Here is a 16,378-nt window from a genome sequence, read left to right on the forward strand (position 1 = left end):
TGATTGTCTACTGTCTCCTGCTCCCAGGGCTCTTACTGTTCCATTTCACAGGTGGGTGGGAAAGAGGAAGCTTTGAGAGGCTCGGTCACGCCCTCAGTGAGGTCACACAGCTGGCCAGGGGTGGAGCCGGCATTTGAGCCCAGCCTGGCTGACTCTCCAGCTCCATGGGCTTTCCAACACATGGGTTGCCCCCCGGGTCAGGAATACTATTTTTGGCAGGTTCATTAATAACCCAGGGTCTGCTGACCAGCCGACAGACACGTACACATCGGTCACGTCCTTGACTCTGTGGGGGTCCCTGAGTGATCATCGTCCCCTTTCTCAGGTGGGAACTGAAGTCCAGACACCCAGCGGGGCGGAGACCTCAGAGAATGCAACTGTTCTCTAAAGACGCTGCCCTCCAAACCCCGCTCCCTGCCAGTCCGGGGGCCAGGGAGACCTGGCAGGAAGACTGAACCGGGAGGGCTGCTCAGAGGAGGCATCAGATAGGCCTCTCTTGTCAAATGGGCTCCCGCCAAGTGTGGACGGATCAGCAAGCCTTGGGAGAGAGGAACCGTGGCCTGTCTCTGTGGATCGCCTATAAGGGCCAAGCCCCTTGCACAAGAGTGTCTTTATCTGGAGCAGAATGCACATTCCAGCTTCAGGGTGGTAGGCACCTGGCTTCCCGGCTGCCCTGGGCTACTCATTAACCAGTGAGAGGCCTGGGGGGGGCGGGCGGGGAGGGGGGGAGGGATGGACCAGAGTCTGCTCCAGCCTGGGGGAGGGAGTGGGAGAGGGCCCTGCTGGGTGGTGTGGGCACCAGTCAGATGGACCAGGATTCACATCCTGTGTGACGTGGAGGTGAGGGGGCGGTCGGCTCACTGCTCTGAGCCTCAGTTTCCCCATCTGTGCAGTGGAGCACCACCACGGCACGGGCGGTTACCGTGAGGACCGCAGGCCTCTATGGTGCTAGCAGAGTCTGACACAGAGAAGGCACGCAGCGCTCAGTGGTCATTTCTACACAAGGCGGCACAGTGCCCGTCCCAGGGCCACAGTGGGAGAAAATTCACTATCATTCAAACCCTCGGAGGCACGGTGAACGTTGCTAAAGAGTTCCGTAAATGTTCGAGATGATCACTCATGCTATTTATGACAGTGGGAACTCCGGAGGCTGACCCAGAGCGGGGGCAACTCCATGCCACTTGGCAGCTGGTGAGGGAGGTGTCCGGAGCCACCGGGTATGTGCCAGCCTGGCTCTCTGCACCTGAAGTCAAGCCACAAAGGACAGGTCTTGGGTGGGGCCAGGACCTGTGGCTGCTGGTGACAGAGACCCAGGGCTGCGGGCTTGATGGCGGGGTGGCATCGGATCCACCAAGGGTCTTTGGGCATTTCTCTCAGTCTTGGCTTCCCAGGTGACCCCAAGTCATCCAAACCCAGCCCTGGGGAGCTCAATACGCAGGAGAAATTTCTGCCTAGGAAGCCAGGTTTTCAAATTCCAGACCAAGATGTACTAGCGGGTCATGAAATCAACTGAGGGGGTCAGGGTGATTGCTGTTAAGAAGGAGAACAGGACAGAACAGAGTCCTACAGACGGTGAGGCTACGCGTATTATTTTGTGAAACTTTGGTTTCAGTTTCACGTGTGTGTAAGTACTCACCGCATCCTGTCATGAAGTGTGTTTCTTACTGAATGTCACAACTCAAAGACGTCTTTGAAAACCCCTAGGGGCTTCCCTGGTGGCTTAGATGGTAAAGAATCTGCCTGCAATGTGGGAGATCCGGGTTTGATCTCTGGGTCGAGAGGATCCCCTGGAGAAGGGCATAGCAACTCACTCCAGTATTCTTGCCCGGAGAATCCCATGGACAGAGGAGGCTGGTGGGGTCCAGTTGGGTCCACAACGAGTTGGACACGACTGAGCGATGGAGCGCACACACACACACACATAGGGAGGATGTTTAAATCAAGGCTTAGAAGGCAACTGCAGAAAAGTGGCTTGAGTCAGGTTCCTGCCCCCATCAAACCCTTTTTAAAAACACGTTAAAAGCACTACTGAAGTCAGTCAGACAGAGGAAGACAAATATCGTACATTAATGCACGCATATGGAATCGAGAAAGATGGTGCTGATGAACCTATTTGCAGGGGAGCAATGGAGATGCAGACGTAGAGGATAGACTTGTGGAACAGTGGAGGAAGGAGAAAAAAGTGAAAGTGAAAGTCGCTCAGTCGTGTCCGACTCTTTGTGAACCCATGGACTACACAGTCCATCGAATTCTCCAGGCCAGAATACTGGAGTGGGTAGCCTTTCCCTTCTCCAGGGGATCTTCCCAACCCAGAGTTCGAACCAGGGTCTCCTACATTGCTGGCGGGTTCTTTCCCAGCTGAGCCACGGGGCAGGCCCAGAGGAAGGAGAGGGTAGGGCAAATCGAGAGACTAGCATGGAAACCTACACCTCACCGTATGCAAGATAAACAGCAAGTGGCAATGCCCTGTGTGACACAGGGGGCTCAAGCCAGTGCTCTGTGACCACCAGAGGGGTGGAGGGGGGCGGGAGATGGGAGGCTGACTCCGGAGGGGCGGGACATAGGTGTACCCGTGGCTGATTCATGCTGGTGTACGGCAGAGGCCAATATGACACTATAGAGCAATCATCTTCCAATTAAAAAAAACAGAAATAAAAAAAGTATATTGTGATCCTGAACTGGGGTGGAGGCGGGGGAAAGTTCTGTACACACTAGACAATCAGCAAAATGCTATTCACGTCGATTAGATGACAGAACCGTGTCAACATTAGGTGTTCCAGGGCTGATCACCATGGGCTTGCAGGAGAACGAACGGCCTTGCTTTCACGAAGGGCAGGTGGAAGGATTAGAGGTAAAGGGCATTGCGCCCGAAACTCCCTGAGGAGGCAGCCAGTGTAAACGCGAACGCGGCTGTTTTCACAGCTCATAGTAAAGCCACGAAGCCAAGGACAAAACTGCTCACAGTGGGAAGATCCAACGGAAGGACATATAGGGCTTCACTGTAATATTCTTGCAACTTCCCTGAAGGTTTTCCTTTTTTTTTTTTTAAATAAAAAGATAATTCAATGAAAAGATGACTGGGACAGCAGCCGGATTCCTCGAGCTTCCTGGGAGCTGGCAGCTGAGTAGCAGCCCCTTTCACACACGCCTGACCCCGAACCTCAGCATCGACCCCGTGAGGGTTCCCTCCGTGCCCAGTGCAGAGCCAGGCGGGGAGCCCAGTCAGGATTCCGGAATCAGTGCTCAGCAGCTTTGCAGGGCTGTCTCCCTGCTGCCAACACGCTCCGGTGGCCAAGCCGGGCCGGGGACCCACCATCCCGAGGTGACCTGCGGACAGGATCCTGGCGCTTCGCTCTGGGATCTTGCACCCCCACCGCCCACGGGTCCCTGCCACCCACGGCGAGACACCGCGACCACGGGGAGGTCAGATGCCACTTACGTTTTGGAGGCTTCTCACAAAGTGCTGTTGCTCTGGACCTGTGGCGAGAGGAGGCAGCAGAGAAGGCAAGAAGAGGTCTAGTCAGGGTGTGATGCATGCAGGACCCCAGGGTCTGTTCCCCACGTGACCACCCAGCCCACAGCGCTGGGGGTAGCAACGCTGAGTCAGATTCTTATTGAGCATCTACTATGTCAGGCGCTGCTCTACGCCCTGGGAACCCAGCGGGCACTTGGTGCTTCCAAACACACTCACACACAAGTGCACGCACATACACACACCACATGTTCGCGCACGGGCACACGCTCACGCACCCCTCGTCTGGGTGCAGGGTCCCTAAACTAGTCAGGGGTGAGAAGCAGAGCTGGGAAGGGCAGTCAGGAGGGGGTACAGGCTCTCCTTGCTGTCTGAGAAGGGGTAAGCGACCCCCACCCCCAGCTCGAACCCCAAAACCTGCGCTCCCATGAGCTGCCCACCAGCTCAGCCATGCGCCCGGGGCTGTGAGTGACTGTCTAGATGAAGAATGTATTAATAACACTCATCCCCTGGTTAGAGGCTAAGCTTCAGTGCACCAGGGACACCTGTTGAACTGTGCTGAGTCAAGTGGTCCCCGGATGTGACTGACCCTCCAAACCTTTTTTTTTTTAAATAGACCACTTCGGTTCTTTGGGGCTCTGTCTGGGAAACAAGGTGAGTGGGGCTGGATTATGTCTGCTTCTCTCACCAGCAGAGCTGTGCGGGAAGGCTCTCCCGGTTTCCTGGATTAAAAAAATGCAGAAAACCAGGAAATGCTTCCTTATCAAGGAAGGCCTCACACTTCGATGAACAGTTAAATGGATTAGTGGGGGTGGTGGGGGGTGGGGAGGGGTTGTTAGAGCAGAGAGGCCTCCAGGACTGGGCACTTACTTCCTCTTTGTACCTGCAGCCCTGCCCGTGAGGCCTCTTTCCCAGACTCAGAGCTGGGTTCCAGCAGTCTATGGGGCCCCCATCCCCCCAGGCTCACACGGGCACCCGCTGTGTCCTGGGCTCTGGGCGTAGGAAGGCTGAGTCAATTATTTATCAAACATCAACTACGTGGGAGGCACTGTTGGAGGCACTAGGAGCCCAGTAGTGAATAAGACAGCTGAGGGCCCCGCTCTCTTGGAGCCTGGAATCCCGTGGCAGAGGCTGACGAGGATGCCATCGAGGCTTTCTTCTCTGGGTGGACACATGGCTCTATGAACTCTGGGGGGATTAGTAATCTCTTCAGCAGGTGCAGATGGTGGAAATGGCACGGCTGTTATCCAGGACCATGCCCAGGGAAGACAGACAGAGAGGGTAAGGAAGGTAGCGTGTTCAGTGCACAATTACACGCACAATGCTCGAGAAACCAGACGCAGGGGAGGATAATCTGGTCCGAAGTGAGACCTTAGCAGGTGCATGAGGCTGGCCCAGCTCGGAGAAGAGGAAAAATGGCACCAAGTCCCTTAGTATCAAGCCAGTGTGCAGGCACCTGGACCCCCTTTTCTGGGTCTATTTCCTGCATCTATTCTCCCTGGAACCCCCTCCGCCCCTCTCAGCCCATGGGGTTCTGGGTGGGCTAAGCCCACCTCCTACTTCCAGGGGTGGGCATGTGAGCTGGACTGAGCCCGTCAGAGGGCTGTCATGACTGGCTCCAGGACAGGCGCATGACCAAGCCTGGACACAGAAGGATGACAGGGACTTGTGCGGAAAATCCTGGGAAAAGAGGAAAGCTCTCTCTAGGCTGAGATGGCTCTGCTGGGGGTGGGAGTGGGTAACTGTGCAGCTGGGGGCACCCCAGGGAGGGTGGAGCCAATAGAGGAGGGGGACATGGAGCACAGAAAAAATGAGAAACAAATGGAGCCCCCGTGACTCCTCTCAGCGTCTGGATCCAGCCATACCTGAAGGACGACTCGGGCTCTTCCCTTAAAGGAGTCAGAATATGTTTGAATAGATTTCTGCCACTTGCAGCCCTAGGACCCCAGACTCCATCTGCCTTGAATCTGCGGTGTGAGTTTATGCATATCCCTTTCTCTCTCCGACACCCCGGCCATCAGAAAAGCGAGCCACAGAGGAAATGATGTCTGAGGTCCCCTGGCAGCCCTGGTACTCTAGCCAGTTGCAAAGGTTAGGACTGACCCTCCCCCACCCCTGGGTACTTGGCTGGAGATGGAGGAAATCAGCCTGTCTCCAAGTGAATCCTGGAGGGTTTGTTAAAACCCAGAGGACTGCGCACTCCCGCCAGGGTCTGAGTCAGCAGGGCTGGGGTGGAGACGCTTGGGGCAGGGTCCCAGGTTCTGCATTCTAACAGGCTCCCCTCGAAGTTCAGATTGCTCCCCCCAGTGACCACATTTCGAGGACCCAGGCCCTAAATCTATTCCACTCTTCCCAGTTGCTTGGGGCAGGTGCCCAGTGAAATCGTGAAGGCCCAGCCAGGCAGGAGACCACAGCCCCTCAGTCCCCAAAGCAGACCTCCAGTTAAGGAAAAGCGCCCTTGTGACCGCAAGGAGAAGCCAGCCTTTAAAAGACTAATGCACCAGGTCTTAGCTTCGGCCTGTCCCACTGCCGACCCTTCCAGCCAGCCCTCCACCCTGGGATTTATCTAAACAACGGGGAGGCAGAAAATGCCACCTGGTGCCTCCCTGGGCTCTGGGCAGGCTCCATGATGGTCTTCCAGGAGCTGTGAGCACCCCATCTCTGGCTACACCCCCCCACCAGGCCACATGCCAGCACCCCATCCCGCAGCAGACCCAGTCCTGCCGTCTGCGCAGCCTGGCTGGCCCTCAGCTCTCCCCGACTTACATCCGACTTGGCTGCCTTGAAAAGCCTCCTGTGGCTTTTGGACTGGGAACCACTGTTCAACAGAAAACGGCTTCCCCGCTAACGGCCTTTCCAAGGTGGCACTGGCCCAGAGGGCTTGGCCTGGCCCAGTCAGCCTCCCAGCTGTGTGACCTCGGTCAAGTTACCTGCGCTCTCTGGGGCCTTGGCTTTCCACGTGCAAAAGGGGAAGGAAGCTGCCTCTGATGATTAGGGAGACGGATTCTCATAAGGCCCAGGGCCTGGCTTAGAGAGCGTGCCCACTCCCCTGCCCCCCCAGACCAGCAGCCTCGCCATCACCTGGGAGCTAGTTAGAAATGCAGATTCTCAGGTCCACCTTCATCCTCCTGCCGGGCAAGGGGCGTTCTAACAAGACCCCAAGTGAAGCCTACGCCTTTCAGGTCTGAGCGCTGGCACAGGGCACAGTCACCACCCCTGGTCGCTGCAACATCCCAGGGCAGAGGCAACAACCCCCAGGCCTGGGGAATGGCGGGCAGGGGTCAGAGGTCATGAAAGGGTAAGCGAGGGGAGAAAAATCCTCTGAGTTCTCCCAGCCTCCCAACAAATGACAAGCCTCTGGACAGCTCAGGAGAGGGGAGGGGACATGAGGCTTAGTGAGTGGACCACTGGCCTTAACTCGTGGTTCAACTTAGGTAATAAAATATAGTGACAACATTCCAGGTCTCAGCTTTGAGGCTTTCAGCAGAGACTGTCTGTCTGGTCCTCTCTGCAGAAGGCTGAACCTTTTACATTTAAGGAGGCGAATTAGCCTCAGTCAGAGCAGAGGTTGGCAGGGGGCTGCGCTGGGAGGCGCCTGCCGCAGCCAGGCCCACCCCCCAGCCCCATGGAGCAGTGCGCAGGTGGAAGTGGGCAGGTGGGTGGAGGTGGCTGGATTTCTCCAGTTCCAGCCTCGAAACACCCCATCGAAAGCACTAAGGGGCCCCGAAAGGGCCGAGGGTCCCTCTACCCTTTGCCGCCCCATCAGCCCTGCTGAAGGAATATAGCAGGAAGGCTCCTACCCGCCTGGGATCCACTGGCAGCTGGACTAAACCTAGGAAGGGGTGGTGGGCTGGGCAGGCTTCAGTGACCCAGGGGTATGCTGGGTGAGACGGAGGGGCTCTTCAGAGAAACTGAGCGGCCAGGGGTAATAAAAACGTATTCACCTTGGAAAAATACTGGCTCGATTTTATAAAACCAAGTGGACAACATAAAATACACAGGCGGCCCGGAGCTGCCCCTCGGAGACCATTTGGCAGTGACCTGTACCCTTGTCTTCAGGCCTGGGATGCAATCTTTGCAAACTCACAACTTCCATCGATGGCAAGTGGCAACAGCAACAAATTCTGCTCAGCCCCCAGTGACAGAGGCTGGAAGTCTGGGTCTTCTTTTTTTTTGAAGATTTGTTCTGACCTATACTCTTCTACCAAGAATATTGAGGGTTGATTTCCTTTATGATTGACTAGTTTGATCTCCTTGCTGTCCAACGGACTCTCAAGACTGATGCTGAAGCTGAAGCTCCAATACTTTGGCCACCTGATGCGAAGATCTGACTCATTGGAAAAGACCCTGATGCTGGGAAAGGTTGAAGGCAGGAGGAGAAGGGGATGACAGAGGATGAGATGGCTGGATGGCATCACCAACTCGATGGACATGAGTTTGAGCAAGCTCTGGGAGTTGGTGATGGACAGGGAAGCCTGGTGGGCTGCAGTACATGGGGTCGCAAAGAGTCGGACATGACTTAACGACTGAACAACATTCTCTTCTACCAATGATGGAATAAAAACCCATTTTCTTCTCCCAAGGAAGAGTTTTTCACTAAAGGCCTGTTTCACTCCAGCTCTGTGCAGAGCATCTCTGAACTCTGGCCCCCACATCAGGTGGCCCCCTGCAGAGCGAGAGCTCGGACATCCTGAAAACTGACCATAACGGAATCCTTACAGGAGGCCCCACAGATCATCACCCCTGTGTTGATGATGTGTGCTCCCCAACATAGAGAAAAAAGGGTCCTTCCGGGTTTCACTCAGCAGGCATTTCCCTCAGAAGTGACGTTTCCTTCCAGGTTAGGGCCAGAGAGGGGGAAGGGCTTGCCTAGGTCACACAGCAGGCCAGTGGCCGAGGGCTCCCAAAGGCTGATGCTGTGGCGCCCTTTAACAAGTCCTCTAACTCTCGTGGTCAGCTCCACGAGGGCTCCAGCTGGTCTGCCCTGTCTACCTGCCACCTGCCCGGGGCCCAGAATGGAGTCTGGAACTAACGTTTGTCGGAAGGATGGATGGACATGGGTGGATGCTATCTCCAAGCCTCAGACGTTCGGACTGCAGGCTCTTATTTCAGGACAGAGGGACTCAGGCGGCAGTTATCTGTGTGCTGGGCACTGATGGCCGCTGTGGCCAGCCGTGCCCTCAGTCAGGTGGCTGGATAAAAACAAGACTTCACAGGTCTGGGTTCCAGGCAGAGAAGAGGTTCTCTGGGGCTCAGAGGAGGACGAGATTAAGCCCGCCTGGACGGAGATCATCTTTTGGGGGGGCTTATGATGTGCCAGCATCATTAAGGGGCTGCAAGAAGCCTTCAGGAAGCAGGTAGTAACCTCAAGCTGGCCCTGGGGGAGTGGGACTTAGGAGGGAAGGAAGGAAGGAAGGGCCTTTCGGGCTGAGGTATGGGCAGGCCGAGAGCCCGAGGCTCGGCCTAGGAGCAGAAACCAGCCGGATCACGGGGGGCGCTGAGATGTGGGAGCAGGTGAGAATATACGTTGGGCGGGAGCCAGATCAGGTGAGGCCCTAAACGCCAGGCTGGGGAGTTTGGACCTGATTTCACAAAGCACTAGGGAGCCACTGCCGGCTTGGGAGTCGGACGTGACGTGCTGCTGAGCTGCCCCCTCATTCCCCAGCCCCCTCTTTCCTGGCTCCCCCACAAACAACAGCGAAGCCCAGGAGGCATGAGGCTGGGTGAGGAGGCTGCAGTCTTGGGCTGGGATGGCACTCACCCCAAGAGGAGTCACCAGGTGCCATCGGGTGACAGAACAGCTGTTCTTAAGATCAAAGCCTGAGTCCACCACCAGGCGTGAGCGGCCCTCGGTCTCCAGGTGCCAACTGGCTGTGGGGCCAAAGGGCAGAGCCTTCAGGACCGCCCCCTTCCTGAGCCCTGCCCCGAAGGAGCATGACTCGGCTGAAATCCAAGGCCAGCCGCACCCTCCACCCCCAGCGGGCAACAGCACCCTGGCAGCGTCCTGTACGCAGGGGAGAGTGGTGGGAAGGGGAAGACTCGCAGAATGTCCCCACCAGGGACCCCGCAGAGACGTGGTCCCACCCTCTGCTCAGGGAGGGCGGGATGAGGGCCAAGATGGTGAGGGGGGCGGGCAGAACCATAAGTTTGTGAACAAGCCCCTCTTGCCGATGGAGGCTTCCTTCAGACCTCAGTCTCCCCATCCATTAAGTGGGTGGGTGGGGTCTGCTTAACTCCCTGACACCGAAGTCCCCACATTCCCAGCCACCTTCCCTAGGGTTCCTTGCCCCTGGGATTGTTCATTAACTCCTTCCTGATACAGATCTTCTTTCCCAGACTAGGAGTGCCTTCAGCCCAGGGGCTGGTCTATCTATCATCCCTCCCTCTGGCTTTTGTCCTCGGCCGGAAGCCTCGAAGACACTCAGTTAAAAAAGGACATGCAGTGGAAGGAGGAGGGGCAGAGACGCTGATTGTCCTTCCAGGTCCCAGGTGCGTGAGGGGCGAGAAGGCTCTTTTCTGAGGGTGGATGAAGTCTTTGAGAAGATGGAGGTGAGAACTCCCGATAAATGCAGGAAGGGAGATAAGACCCATCGGTGCTGAATAAGCATCGGTTCCTGCCCCCGGCTGCTTCTCTGCCCACTTTCAGGGTAAGTTCAAAACCATCGGGTGGGGGCATTTCATCCATTGAGCTGGTGACACTCGGGGTAAGTAAGACAGGCCAGGCTCTGTCAATGACTCCCAAATGCAGACTAGCTGTTCAGAATGGCCAGGAGACCTGTATGTTCTGACGAGCATCGGCTCCAGTGGTCTGCTCTTTGAATAGCAGAAATGGCAGAACCGAGAACAGGATGATGCCCTTGTCGTTAACAGCAAAACAGAACTGCAGCTAGCTTGCTGAACAGATCCTACCGAACCCTGGGTCCAAGGGGAAATCAGAACTGAAATGAAAACTGAATTAAAAGGAGTATATGTCCATCTAGATATCTGAGGGGTACAGCCAAAGCTGTATGCAGAGGACAGTGTGTACTCTTGAAGGCCCTACTGTTATAGGAAGGGGTAGACGGCAGAGATGAGAGACAGAATGTCAGCCAGACACACAGACTGAAGCCTATACTGCACTTTTTAAAAAATGATCTTTAAGAATCACTTTTACTTTGTACAGTGTTGTATTGCTTGAGGTCTACTGTTTCTGTAATTAAAAGCCACTCTTGACAGTTTCTCATAAAGTTAACAAATATCTACCCTACGCCCCAGCCTTTCCACTCCTAGAGACACGAATATATACGCCCAGAAAGAGACTTGTACACGAGGGCTCATAAAAGCTTCATTCATAACCACCTCAAACTGGAAACAAGCCAAATGTCCATCCACAGGAGAGTAGATCCAGCAAACCGAGGGGCGTCCACCCAATGGTCTACTCCTCAGCAATAAAAGCAACAAACCACTGACACCCTCAACAGCATGGATGGGTCTGAAATCATCACGTGGAAAGAAGCCAGATGCAGAAGAGTATGTACCATATAAATCCACCCAGTTCTAGGCCTGGCAAACCTAACAGCGACAGAAATCAGAAACTAGCTGTCTCTGGGAGCAGGAGGGTACAAGCCCACTTTCCAGGGGAGCTGCAGACGGTCTCCATCTTGACCTGAACGGTGGCTACACAGGTGTAGCAATCTGACAAGACTCAACAAACCGTAACAGAATCTTTGCATTTCACTGAATGCAAATCATATCTCGATTTTAATATATTTTTTTAAACAGTCACAGTTGAAAACTTGGAAACATACAGATGCCCAGGCTCCATCCCCTAGGGATTTGGGTCCTGTATGTCCAGGCCTGGGAACCTGAATGTGTACCAAGTCACTCAGGTTAATTCTGATGCCAGACTCCAGTTAAGGTGACCTGCCCCCTGCCTGCACACCCCCTCCCCTTTGCTAGTGTTGGGTGATTTCTCGTCTGCAAGTCGGTTTTTAGAGACAGAAGAGCAATTTCCATCCTCTCTGCCCTCTTCTTGCCCCCCCAACCCCTGCCCCTCAGCTGTGGTCTCCAAACGAAACCTCTGAGCAGGTGAGGTGGGCAGGGATGCCCTGACCCACGCCTTGTCCAGGGCGGATGCACTCCAGCTCAAGCGCCAGGGCTACCTGCTCTGGGGAGGTCAGAGGCACAGTTAATGGCCTGTGTACCTGTTAAACAGCATGTCCAGGCCTTCACCCCGTGTTTACGACAAGAGCTCAGGGCAAGATTCGCTGGCATGGAAAATGCTTTTACGCCCTGACTAGCAGTAGCCTGGCTACCTTCGGTCCTGGACCTCTACCTGCTCCCCCAACTCCAGCTTTACGTGGCTTCTACGCCGCTGCCCCTAAACCCGGCCTGATGCTATTTCTATCTCCGCTGCCCGTTTGCCCAGCACTCTACCACCGGGTTCCTACTCCTCTCTCCAGCTGGGTCTCCTGCAAGGCTTGTTCGACAAACAGACTTGTCTACCGCCTGCGCTGTGCCCCCCTGCCTGGAATGCCAGCCCGCCCTGTCCCTCTGCCAGCTCCAGCATCAACTCCTCTGAGAAGCTGGAACGTCTCCTGCCTTCACCCTTGGCATCTCACACCCAGTGAGAGCAGTCACCGGCGGCCACCCTGCCAAGCTCCCTCTCTCTGGGCTGTGAGCTCTTCGAAGGCCAATATTCTACTCCAAATCCAGGGCTCGGTGAGAACGGACCAGAGCAAAGAAATGAGGCATGTTCAAAAAAAAAAAGAGCTCTCACTCACACTTGAAAGCACCCCCCCCAGCCCCACCCCCCACCGGGAATTTCCGCACACAGGGCTCCTCCCCAGAGAACCTGTAAATTCACTTTGGCCAAGATAAGTTCTCCATCGAGGAGGAGCTAGACATGACCCTGAAGAATGCGACCCTCACTGATGACCTTTGGCAGAGGTCGGGAGTCAGCCCACACCCGCCCGCTGACCCTGGGGTTCTGACCCTCACTGATGACCTTTGGCAGAGGTCGGGAGGCAGCCCACACCCGCCCGCTGACCCTGGGGTTGCGACCCTCACTGATGACCTTTGGCAGAGGTCGGGAGGCAGCCCACACCCGCCCGCTGACCCTGGGGTTCCAAGGCCAGCCTGGGTTCCCACCCGGACCCCTCCCAGCTGTAGCCTGGCTGCCCCCCAGGTGTCCTCTGTCATTTATTTTCCAGCTCTTTCCTGCATACAGGAATGTGCTGAATGACTTGCGAGTGTCTTATCATTTCGGGACCTTTGGAAAGACTTTCAGGAAAAGCCTGCCAGGGTCCCGAATCCCTTGACAAGCTGACAGGTGGAGAGTGAGCAAACACCACCCCCAGAGCATACACTGCCGGCACGGGGGCTGACAGTGGGGTAGGAGGGGCCCCCTGGAGAGGCACAGAGAAGGGAGAACGAGTAACTAGGGGTGGAATTAAGGTGCCGAGGGGGCCCACACACTCACCCTCCAACCCTGAGGACCTCTGTCCCTCACGTTCCCCAGGTGCTGGTCCAGTTTCAATTCTGCAGGACGTCCGTGACTAAAGCACCATAGAGCCCAAACTCATGGCTGGCTGAGGGAAGGCTTTTGAAGCCTGACCCTGGTGCTGTCCAGTCGAGGCCAAGTCCTCTGGGCAGCCCTCAGTTTGCCCATCTGTAAAATGGGCGCTACCCGCTCACTGGGGCCTTCTGACTGCACAGCTGGTGCTGGATCTCGGAGGGTGAGATGGGCAGGGCGCCCTCAGCTGCGCCACAGGTCGTCCAAGGGCAGCCCCAGAGGACAAGGGCCCGAGGTTGCGCCTTGGCCCTTGCCACACACCACAGTGACCCGGGACCTCGTGACACCCTCTAATTGGCAGCTCCGAAGCCGAGCCCGGCTTTACAGCTTACCACAGGCTTATTCAGCCTCATCTCCCTCAATCCCCTCAAGGACGCCGTGAGGCCGGCTTGGCGTCCTTGCTGCCCAGACTGCAAAGCTGAGGTTCAGAGTGGACAGGGGAAATCACCCAAGGTCATCTACCAGCTAAGACAGAGGCACAGTCCTTGGACTTGGCTCCCTGGGGACAAGCACTTGCCTCTCATTCTCCATTGACCCCTTAACCAGTTTAGTCCACCCATTTTACAGATGAGGAAACTGAGGCCCCAAAAAAGGCTGCCCAAGGTCAACGGGGGTGGGGGGTGCTGAGCCAGGCCCAAGACCTCTAGCCAGTTTCCCACTCCTACCCTATGGGGGTTCTCTAACAGGGCCCGCCAGCCCCTCCACGCCATTCTGATGGAATTCCTCCCCCACTGCACCCCCACAGCACACCGCTCGTGTGCCCACCCCACACTCCCCGGATGCCTCCCTGGTCGAGAGGGAGGCAGGCGGTTGCTAAGTGCTCGCCACCCGCTCACTCTCATAAAAATAAACTCCTTCTGGCTGGGAGTCTCTGGATGAGATTCCCCTCCTTTCCAGCCAAGAAAAAATTAAAAAGAAATTAAAAAAAGATCTCCCCCATGACATTTATTTGAACGGCAGCAGTGCCAAAGCAGGGGCCGATTCTCCCAAGTACAAGTGGAGCCGCGCACCATTCAACCTCAGCCCCGAGACCCTCTGTTCAAGTGCCCGGGCAGTTACTGAGCTGATTTATTTCCCCAGGCAGGAAACGGGGGTCAGGGCTGCCTCCCAAGCCTCTGGGGCTGGTCCTGGGGGAGGCCAGGATCTGGCAGAGCCTGGGCAGTGACCAAAATAGCCCAGCCCAGCACACACCTCCCTCCGAGTGCCTGGGAGGGCAGCCCACAGGTCCCCCTTCTGTCCAGGACGAAGCCTCGGCCATAGGCGGAGGCCCCTGAGAGCCTCTCTCTGACTTCCTCTGGTGAGAGGGGGACCAGAGCCTCCAGCGCAAAAGAGGAACCCCCAGCAGGAAGGGAGAGATCTCGAGAAGGAGGTGTCCCGCTGTCCCTGACCTCTGTCCGCTTGGCTCCCGACTGTCCCCGGGGGCCTCTATCCTGCCGCTTCAGGTGGCTAGACGTTGGCGCTGCCACCTGCCCGCCGCACCCTCGGAACTGCGCCGCCCTGTCACCTCCACCTGCTCGGCCCTGCCCTGGAGAACCAGCTCTGGCTGCTTGGTCCTCCAGCACCCGGGGACACTCCCTCAGGTACAGTCGAGGACACGCGAGTGTCCACAACGGGGAGCCAGAGACAGAAGCCCCACTTGGGGACACACACGTGCACAGCCAGATACTCGGAGATACAGTCACACACACACACAGACGCACTCCAGGGGGCACAAGGGCACGCATCCCAAGACAGGGCCACACAGGTATCACAGACACACACACCAGAACACTCACACTCACCGCCCAGAGCACTGCACAGCAGACACACAAGGGGACACGCGAGTGCACGGAGAAACAGCCACCCCTAGAAACACACAGACACACACGGGGACACGGAGATATCTGCAGACCCCCAGTAAGATGGAGACTCCGGAACACACACTCACACACCTGGCTCCTTGCTCGAGACGCCCAAGCCCTTTCTCTGGGGAAACAATAACAGCCCCGCTGGGGGACGGAGCGGACGACCCTCCGTCCCGCCCCTGGTGGAACTGGGAGCCCCTCGGGGCGGGGAGGAGGTCGGGGCCGGCGTCGGGAGCGGGGACTAGGCGGGGGCTCCGCGCGCCCAGCTCCGTCTCCCTCGGTACCTGGGGCGGCCACGGCGCTGCGCTCGGCCGGGCTCGGTTCCGCGCGCCGAGGGACTGCCCGCCGGCGCGATCTCTGGCCCGCGGGGTCCGCGCTTCGGGCTCCCTCTCGGCGGCGCCCGACCTCGGAGCTTGCGGTCCTCGGGGCTCGGCGCTGACCAGCGAGCCGGGCTGCGGCCAAGACCCGGAGCTCGGCGCTGGCGGCGGCGCAGAGGAAGCAGTAATTTATAAGCGGCTTCTTCCTGACCTCGCGTGTCTGTTGTCTGAGCAGGCAGCTCTCAGCATCACCCATCCTGCTGGGTGGAAAAATACCAGCTTGGCCGGGCCGGGGGCGGGGCCCGGGGGCGGGCCCGGGGCGGGCCCGGGGCGCCGGCCACGCCCCCACGAGGGACACGCGCGCGCTCACTCTCACTCACACACACACACACGCACGCACGGGCACACACCGCACACGCACGCGCGCTCAGGCTCGGACACAAAGAGCCCCGGGCTCGCCGAGCGCGCGCGCACACAGCCTCGTGCGGCGGGCGAGCGCTTGGTCCCCGCTCCCCTCAGTGGCGCGCGCCTTTCGAGGCACCCAGTTATCGCCTGGCGCCAAGGTGGGCGGGGCGCGGAGTTGGGGTGGGGGGCCAAGAGGGGGCGTCCTCAGCCCCCCTCTCTGGTCTTCCGATGAGGAGCCAGGAGCGAGAGAGCCCAACCCAGCGCGAGCCACCAAGCCCACAGCTAGCCCTCCACCTGGCTCAGGGGGTGCGGCTGGGGCTCCCCGAGCGCGCGGTGGGGTCCAAACCATGCCTCTGCCCTCCTCCCAGGTTCTCTGAGCCTCTGGATGCCCCCACCCCCCAACAAAGCCCCGCCCGGCCACTTTGCCCTCCCCACCTCCTCCCCGGGGGCCTCAGGGTGACCCTGGGACAGAGCGCCCTGGCTTCTGGGCTTTGCTTCGGCTCGGTGACCTTAGGGCACTGTTCGGGCTCCCTCCCTTAATTCAGTTTCCTCAGCTCCCAGATGGAAACACGGAGAAGAGGGATGGGGATTCATCTTCCCTGGCCGTGAGGAAGACCCAAGGTGAAGAGTGCAGATAGCTCAGAACAGCAGCTCCCCGGCACTGAAGTGCCAAGCAAGTGTCTATTTTTAAATGAAAATGGGGAATGTGCCATTATTCTTGTCCTTATTTGCACGGGCGGGCTGCAGAGACCATGTGTGGCCTGAGGGACGAGCTGTGTGGCTTCTA

The 16,378-nt window shown here is 57.4% G+C and overlaps 1 protein-coding gene across 2 annotated transcripts in view; it reads right to left on the minus strand.

Annotated features, from left to right (window-relative positions):
* SLC6A6 (solute carrier family 6 member 6) overlaps positions 1–15,442 on the minus strand; it is a 78,413-nt gene extending 62,971 nt beyond the window's left edge. The window contains exons 1-4 of one of the 2 annotated variants that reach the window (XM_081526470.1): positions 15,335–15,442; positions 15,209–15,297; positions 14,414–14,448; positions 7,616–7,663 (exon numbers count right to left, since the gene is read on the minus strand). In XM_081526470.1, the coding sequence (XP_081382596.1) occupies positions 7,616–7,663; positions 14,414–14,448; positions 15,209–15,297; positions 15,335–15,442 (280 nt within the window). Of the gene's footprint in view, positions 1–3,439; positions 3,478–7,615; positions 7,664–14,413; positions 14,449–15,153 lie in introns of both variants that reach the window. The other variant, XM_081526477.1, reaches the window with a different exon arrangement.
* Positions 15,443–16,378: the final 936 nt, after the last annotated feature.

Source organism: Giraffa tippelskirchi, chromosome 9, assembly GCF_054371585.1.
Source record: "Giraffa tippelskirchi isolate mGirTip1 chromosome 9, T2T-mGirTip1v1.2.pri, whole genome shotgun sequence".
NCBI lineage: Eukaryota > Metazoa > Chordata > Mammalia > Artiodactyla > Giraffidae > Giraffa > Giraffa tippelskirchi.